Below are 8,127 nucleotides of genomic sequence, written 5' to 3'. Positions count from 1 at the left end.
GGGACAGTCCCAGGAAGGAATAAACAGAGGGCAACAGATGCAGGTCAGTGTCTCCGCCAGGAGGTTCCCAGAATGGCCTCCCAGACGGGCTGACCCACCAGGCCAGTGGAATTCCGGCGGGAACCCTTGGCTGAGACTCCTCTGCTGGGACTGCCACGGGCAAGAAAGGACCAGACAGCCCTGGAGCACCGAGGGCAGAGGCCTGGGGTCAGGCAGAGCTGCTGATGGAGACCAGAGGCCCCTCCCTGAGGAGCTGGCGAGGCCCTGCCTCCCACTGCCCCCAGTGCTCGCCTGGCTGTGGCTGGTTGGAGCACAGCGGTCAGGCCTGCTGGCGTCACCATCTGGGCCAATGGGGAGGACGCATTTCCTAATCGCTGCGGGGCCTCGAGCAGCGTTTGTCCACGTGTGCGCAAGGCCGGCAGCGCTGACGTGAGCTGATGAAGACCACCCTGCTGGGCCCCGGAGGCCAAGTCAGAACCCGGGCGGCCAGGCCTGCCTCTGCATTGTGCAGGGAATCCCCATGGCACCCTCTGTGAGACTCAAAGTGGACTCTGGCCTTTGAGCCGATCCAGAGCCCGCTACCAACGTGGACTTTTCAGTGACCGTCACGCAGAGCCCTTCCTTCTGCGGGGGTGTTTCAGGCGTGTCCAGCTCTGTGATGAGACGGGTGCCCTCTCCATCCCCCCTCGTGTCTTCCCTCTCAGGAAAGCACAGTGGCTCTCGCTTAGCTGAGGCTCCGGTGCTGTGAGCTGGACTCCGGTGCGGACTGTCCCTCAGTCCCTGCCACGCTGACCATCCTGTCTTTAACTGGAACTTGCAGGCACGTGGACTTGTCGCTCACACTAAATGAAGGGCCTCCATCCTTCCTCACGGCCCACCAGGCCACTCCAGGTGGATCTGTCCTTCGTCACTGCTCCAAGTCACAGGGATGGCGGCGTCCCGCCCATGCCTCCGCTCTGGCTTGCAAAGCCTCTGCTTCCGCGCTCCCCTCCCAAGGCCTCTTCCGCTCACCATGCTGGGGTGCTTTGTACGGATCTCGCCTCTTTATTAAGACGTATCTCAGACTTCAAAGAATGATCCCGTAAGGACGTTTCTGTCTTCACCACCGGGTTTGGGAGTAAAATGATTTTACTGAACCCCAAAGCTTGCATGCCCCGGTGGCCTCTGCTTGCTCCCGGGGTGCAATGCTGACGGCAGCATGGACGCCTGCCCAGGCCCTGCTCCCGAGCCCGCTGTGATCCTCGCTGCCTGCTCAGCCCCTCAGAAGCATCTGCCCGTCTGGGGCGGCTCCTTCTGTGCTGTCTCCATGGCACCTCCTCGGGAAAGCCGCCCACCTCCCCTAACAGGGCTGGCGGGTTATCTCCCCGCACAGTGGTCCACCCAGTCTGATTCTTGGTTGAAAGCCCGTCTCTCCTGCCCAACTGTGAGCCACGGAGGGCAGGAACCTCATCTTCCAAGGCCTGTGCCGAGTAGCTCCCACAAAAATAGCCCCAGTGAAGAAAGGTGCTAACCAGGTGTGTGCGTTTAAATATCCATCACTTGAGAAACACTTGAGTGCATACTATGTGCCTTGAGAAACACTTGAGTGCATACGATGTGCCTTGAGAACACTTGAGTGCATACTATGTGCCAAGTGAGCATACTGATTTTTGTTTTCAAAATGCACCACTTGGCTGGAGAAATCACAATCTGTGCCTGTTTCCTCATTCATCAGCAAAATGGGGACAAGAGTACCCCTTGGGCCTGGAGCCTGCAGAAGCTACTGCTGGGACAGGGCTCAGCATGCACCTGTCACAGGTAAGTGGGGCTGGAGGCAGGCCAGAAGGGCCAGCTCAGCGCAGGAATAGGGTTTGCACCAAACAGGACGTGGACCTGGCCAGGACTTGCTGGACTTTTCCTTGGACTCTGGCCAGTGGTGTCCAGTTTCTTGAGTGGGCACTGGCCACACTGCAGGCTGTCATCGATGCTGCTCAGGACAGATTACCAAAGCCAGTGCTGTGGAAGGTGCTCAGTGCCTTTCCACCCACATGCGGAGGGTGCAGGGAAGCCTCTCCTCTGGCTGCGGGAGAAGTGGCGGGGAGAGGAAGGGGCATGATAGAACGGTTCTCTGACACACGTACACCTGCTGCTGCCAGCGGGGGCTGGGTTGGAGCACACAGGTGACTTGCGACAGCTTTTCTGGAGGAACACCCAGATGCAGGTCCTTGGATGAGAGAGGCATTGATATGTGGAAGCAGTTTTAAGCCATTCTGTTGAGAAGCTGCATCATTTCTCTTTGCTGAACTAAGGTGATAGAAAATCCAGAAGCCCATTTCAGCTGCAAACCCAGTTCAAACTGACTGAAGTGATGAAGGAATTTTGTTATTTAACTGGATTAGTGGCAAGTGAGTTTCAGGTATGGTCTGATCAGGCCTCTGGCTGGTTCTCTGTTCTGTTGGTCCTTCTATTTTCCTTGGGTTGATTGTCCTCAGGTTAGTTCCCCTCCTTTTTGATCAAACCTAGAAATTTTAACTATTGATTTAGAGAAAATATAGCATTTAGAGAGGAATGCAACATCCAGAATGTGTCAAACACTAAAACCAGGTTTCCTCAAAAAGGAGGGACAAGCTGCAGAAGGCAGACTTCAGACAGTGAAGAGACTTTATTTGGATCCTTTTGAACCAACTGTTTAAAACAAAACAAAACAAAACAAAACAAAACAACAACAACAAAAAAAAAACAAGTAAAACCACCTAGGAATTTCAAACACTGGCTGGGTATTATGTGAGGGTATTACAGTTTTTTTTTTTAACATGACAGTGGAGTGTCTTGACACGTCATACAGCCTGGATGGCGTATGACTTCCCGTCCTTGTGGCTGGACATGATGCGGAGTCCACTGGCCGTGTGTTCACATGAGCACAGGACAGTGATGTACCGAATGGTCCACTGTCTTTCCCATTCCCATCCCCCTCCCTTCCCTTCATTCCCCTTTAGTTTTTTTTTTTTTTTTAAACCTGTTAATTATCAGCTTTATTTTAAAATGTACAAATATTCTGACATGTGGAACTTAAGCTTGATGGATTCTTGAAACTCCACACAAAACTGGCACACCCAAGAAATCCATACCAAATTAATCACTCATAGACTGCTAATTCCATCCACTAATTTAACAATACAGTATTCAGGATAAATTAAAGGATTTAATATTAACACTTTTAAAAACAGTCACTTGTAACATGCTGCTATAATTAGAACAGTTTTTGGGTTATTGATACAAGAAATTTCAACAGCAAGCTTAAAGCTTTCTGAAAACATAAAAATTGAGACAATGAATTGATGCAAACATACTACATGTGAGAAAAATACTCTTCTTATGAATGTTAATACTCAGCTAAGTATAATCACTGGCACTGTGACTTGAGCCAGATTTTTAAATCTGGATTAGCTTAACCAGGGGGAAGGCTTCCAATGGAGGAAGGAATGGGACTCAAAGTTGGAATATTTGAAATTCTAGGGACAATGAAGAGACCTATTTTGGGGGAGCAGAGTTACATATCAGAACAATAGGAAAGTATTTTAAAAATTAAAATATATGTTTCAAAGTATTTGCATCAGCACCTCATGGTGAGTTGAAACTTCTTTAACAAGGCCCAATCTGAAAAATGCATATAAATGAGAATTTAGAGAGCCAAGACATGCCTTAGTCTTGCTGAGTGCAAGGCTATGGCTTTGCATTTTGTTCAGGGTCTCGACTAAATTGTAGGGACTTCAGAAATAATAGTCTTTTATAAAAAAGATATTGCTTATCTATAATAAATGATTTTAGTTAAAAGGTTTGACCAGGTAAAAGTTCATGAGCAGTGCACTGACTTTCAGGTTTTACCTCTCAAATATTCCTGAGAAAACAGTAAGAAAAAAGCAGCTTTCCTCACTTTCTAAGAACTCTTTTTCAGACTTTTCTAGATGAAATACACAGGCAATATTGCAGCTAAGGGACAAACTGAGGGACTGCTTCCCACTTAAACCAAATGAGAAGAAAACTTAGAACGATCTGTAAAAACTGCAAGGCAAAATGCAGCTCAAAACTGAATGGAGCAAGGGTCCTTTGCTAAGTGGAGGATGAAGTGTGATTACCCACTTGAAGGTCCCATTACATTGTGAGTGCAATTCAGTTTGGGGAAAATAGTTTAATGTATCTCTCAGAAAAAAATAGTTTATACTTTGCATCACAAACAAAACAGTGGTTATGATGTCCAGCGCCACCAAGCAACTTTCATTCTGTCCCATACTGCTGAGAGCGAATCCAAGGCAGGGCGGACATCCAGGATGGTGAACTGGTAGTCCTTGTTGACTTCGCCACCATCGTAGTAATCTATCACATATCTAACTTCCGTGCCACAGCGGTTGATGATCCAATCATGCCTGTCAAAGGGCAACTCATACCCCATCCAGGAACGAATTCTTGCCCTTGGTGAATACTCTTTTGCTTTCCCTCCAAATCGGATCAATGATGGACCACAGGGACACTCCGCAGCATGAAGAGCTTCCCACTTCAAAATCTCCTTCCAAGCCTGTTCGTTGTTCTGATTGTGAATTCTAATGATATTATACATATCTTTCTGACTAATATCCTCATCCTTCCACTTCCACCCTTTCCTCAACATTGCATTCCAGAACATCTGTTCAGAAGGATAAACCCACTTTTTCTCTGAATCTGCTCGTGGAATGGATGATTCCTCTCTGACGGTAGACAAAGGAAAGGGCTGATCTGGAGCTGGTGTTTGATTAGGTGGTGGCATCAGATTTGAAGGATCCAGGTTCTCCTTATTCTTAGCAGGAGCGCCTGTAACAGGACACTCCACATACTCATATGCACGATCTTGGTGGGCAGGCACAGAGTGTGTTTTGCTCTCACAGGTTTGAGCAGAGGGTTCCGCACTCATTGGACAGCCTTTCATTTTCCCTTCATGCATTGGGCATCCTGAAGGTGGTGATGCTGCCTGATGATCTGAAGCTTTTGAGGTCTGAACTGGAACAGCAGGAGTAGAGGCTGACAAACCCATGGTTGGAATCAGTGTTGACTCCAAACTATTTTAAATTTCCAGCTCCAACCCAAGCCCCGAGGACAGCGATCTGCTGTCGTCCCCACCTTCCTCTCACTGGGTCACCGCTGTCGCCTCGGTCACCGCCCCCTTTAGTTTAAAAAAAAAAATCTTCTTGAAAAGATGTAAACTGAAATGTTTATAGATATCACGGCATCGAGGACTTACCTCAAAATAACAATTCTAGGGCAGAGGAGAGGCCAAGGTGACGTTGTGGCTGCCTGACGGGCACATGGGGCCTCGAGACCCTTCCGTCCTCTTGGGTAGACAGAACTTAAAGTTTTAAGAAGCGGACCTTCCCACTCTGATCAACAATTTAATTCCACGGAATTTACCTAAGAAGCCGCACTTGAAGAACATGTGCACGCCTCAGTGTGGGTCAGGAGCTTTATTCTGGCATCATTCATGGCAGCAAAGGCGAGCGCCCCAAGTCCGGTGGCAGAGGGCTGGTTAAACCAATCACAGCATTTTAGAAACGGACACTGACCCGAGACCAGATGCCGAGCCTGACCCCCACTCAACCTCTGACCCTCGTGTCCACGAGACTCTAGCGAGACGTTCTCCTCCGCGACTCCGAGCCTGGCCACCAGCAGGAGCGCCCGGAGCAGCCACTCCTCGCGCCCGTCCCTTACTGGTGCCACGAACTGCGCACGCGCAGGCTCGGGAGCCGGGCGGGCCCGCGCCAGGAGCTCGGTTCTTGAGCTTGGCACACCGAACAGAGACCCGGTGCCCAGGGTCCGCTGTGCATTGCGAGGCACGCCCCCCGGAGGTCACCCTCGGGGCGGTGAGAGGGCCCCCAGCTTGTTACCGTCACCAGCTGTCAGAAGGTGACACCGTCTGGGAACGCTCATCGCCCAGCTCTCTAAGCCACTTCCCAGTTTCCATGGATGGACTTGGGACCACAGCCTCCATCTTCTCCAGGCTGGCTTTATGCATGGTCCTTGCGTTAACAACGGTCTGTTAATTAACAGGCCTGCCGTGTGGCAAGCAGCAGGACTGGGGTCTGGTAATAAAATCATGCAAAGGAATACTGTAAGCCAGGCACGGGGACACACGCCTCTAATTCCAGGGCTTGGGAGGCTGAGGCAGGAAGGTCACAAGTTTGAGGCCAGCCTTAGCAACTTAGTGAGGTCCTCTCTTAAAATAAAAACCAAATCTCCTCCGGGCTCCATCCCCAGCAGGACGCCCCCCCCCCCAAAAAAAAAAGCCTTAAAAAGAATACAACAGGAGTATATACCCCAATATAGAATGATCTTCAAGATTTATTATTCAGTATTAGTTAATATACTTACCAAAATCAAGATGTAGAAGTGTATAAAAATTCATGTGTAAGGAAGAAAGGATCAAAATTTATCCTTATTAATACAGAATTGGCAAGTCACCATCTCTGGGGAGGAAAATCGGCTTAAGGGGTCTTTTTTGGGGGGGTACCAGGGATTGAACTCAGGGCCACTCGGTCACTGAGTCACATCCCTAGCCCTACTTTGTATTTTCTTTAGAGACAGAGTCTCACTGAGCTGTTTAGCACCTCACTTAGGCTGAGGCTGGCTCCGAACTCACAATCCTGCCTCAGCCTCCCGACCTGCTGGGGTTACAAGACATTGCACCACCGCGCCCAGCTTAAGGGTCTTTCATTGCGTATCCTCTTAAACCTTCAGGCGAAAAACATTTAACCACATGCATGAACATTATCTACTGCAGAAAAACAATTTAAAAGCCAGAACAGCTTCCTGGGTGCCTGGACGCAGGGTGAGTAGCTAAGAAGGTCACTGTGGTAAACAGCTGCACCTGGCAGGTGCCGGGCCTGGTGTTGGGGACTGGCCTCTGCTGTTCCTTCTGGCCTACTGGAGGCTGTGCTGTTTCTTTTTGGCCCCAGGCACAGGTCTCTACATGCACACCTTGAGGCACGAGGCAGGAGGCAGGAGGCGGGTTGGCTGGGAAGAACAAGGGTTTCCAGTGAACACCGCCAGTGCTGTTGGCCGAGACCAGGCTCGGTGGCTGCCTGATCCCCATGGGGGTCTCTCCCACACGCTCTTTTTCTATTGTGCTCCTAGTTTCAGCCAAGGGAGGTAGAATGTTCCTTCAGCAAGGCTTACGACATACTAGATTGCGGCCGAGTTTTAAGAATGAGGTAGAGCTCTACAGTGTGTCCATCCAGAAGTCTCCAGGAGAGAGTGAAGACACTTCACAGTGAGTTCAAGAAAGGAAGAGGGGGCTGGGGAGATAGCTCAGTTGGTAGAGTGCTTGCCTTGCAAGCACAAAGGTCCTGGGTTCAATCCCAGCACTGCAAAAAAAAAAAGGAAGAGGGAAGAAGACACAGCACAGTGACACCTGGGGAGAGCAGCTGGGCACTCAGGGGTGAGGGAAGATTTACTGTCACATTTTTGAGTGTTTTGATTGTTTTAAAAAGATGTTTTCAAGAGTAGTTTCAGGTTACAGCAAAACTGAGCGGGACAGAGAGATTTCCACACGCCCTCTGCTTCACAAGCAGGGTATTCGCATGTATTGCACTATCCAAAAATTAACTGGGCCGGGTGTGGTGGCACACGCCTGTCATCCCAGCCGCCCTGGAGGCTGAGGCAGGAGGATCGCAGGTTCCAAGCCAGCCTCAGCAAAGTGAGGCGCTAAGCAGCTCAGTGAGACCCTGTCTCTAAATAAAATACAAAATAGGGCTGGGAATGTGGTTCAGTGGTCGAGTGCCCCTGAGTTCAATCCCTGGTACCAAAATAATAATAACATTATTATTAATAATATTATTATTATTAATAATAACATTATTATTATTAATTGAAAAGATCAAAATAGTCTGAAAAAACAATCTATGGCTTTGTAACTGATTTGTTGAGACTTCTGTGTAAAATTACTTTTCCTTTGGTTTCCTGGGTGACACTATGTCACTTCTGGAAGTTCGTGCATCTTTGTAGAATAGACTTTCTCAACAGTGCTTCTTGCAAACTAATTCGTAACTCCATGATGACGGGGGAGAGATGATTTTTTGTTTTTACTTTAACTTTTTTTGTTGTTTTGATTTTCCTGGTGCTGGG

General features: G+C 48.9%; 1 protein-coding gene across 1 annotated transcript; it reads right to left on the bottom strand.

Annotated features, from left to right (window-relative positions):
- Positions 1–4,153: 4,153 nt before the first annotated feature.
- LOC306667859 (holocytochrome c-type synthase-like) lies at positions 4,154–5,142 on the bottom strand. The gene has a single exon (XM_079150643.1). It carries the CDS (start codon positions 5,042–5,044, stop codon positions 4,226–4,228), a length of 819 nt encoding a protein of 272 aa, XP_079006769.1. The 5' UTR covers positions 5,045–5,142; the 3' UTR covers positions 4,154–4,225.
- Between the last annotated feature and the right edge of the window lie 2,985 nt (positions 5,143–8,127).

This window comes from Sciurus vulgaris, assembly GCF_902686455.1.
Source record: "Sciurus vulgaris genome assembly, chromosome: 8".
In the NCBI taxonomy this organism is placed as follows: domain Eukaryota; kingdom Metazoa; phylum Chordata; class Mammalia; order Rodentia; family Sciuridae; genus Sciurus; species Sciurus vulgaris.
Note: the sequence above shows the minus strand (reverse complement) of the source record. Positions and strands in the feature narration are given on the sequence as shown.

Excerpts from the sequence above, each read along its gene's own strand:
- LOC306667859 (XM_079150643.1), bottom strand. The coding sequence starts at position 5,044 with ATGGGTTTGTCAGCCTCTACTCCTGCTGTTCCAGTTCAGACCTCAAAA.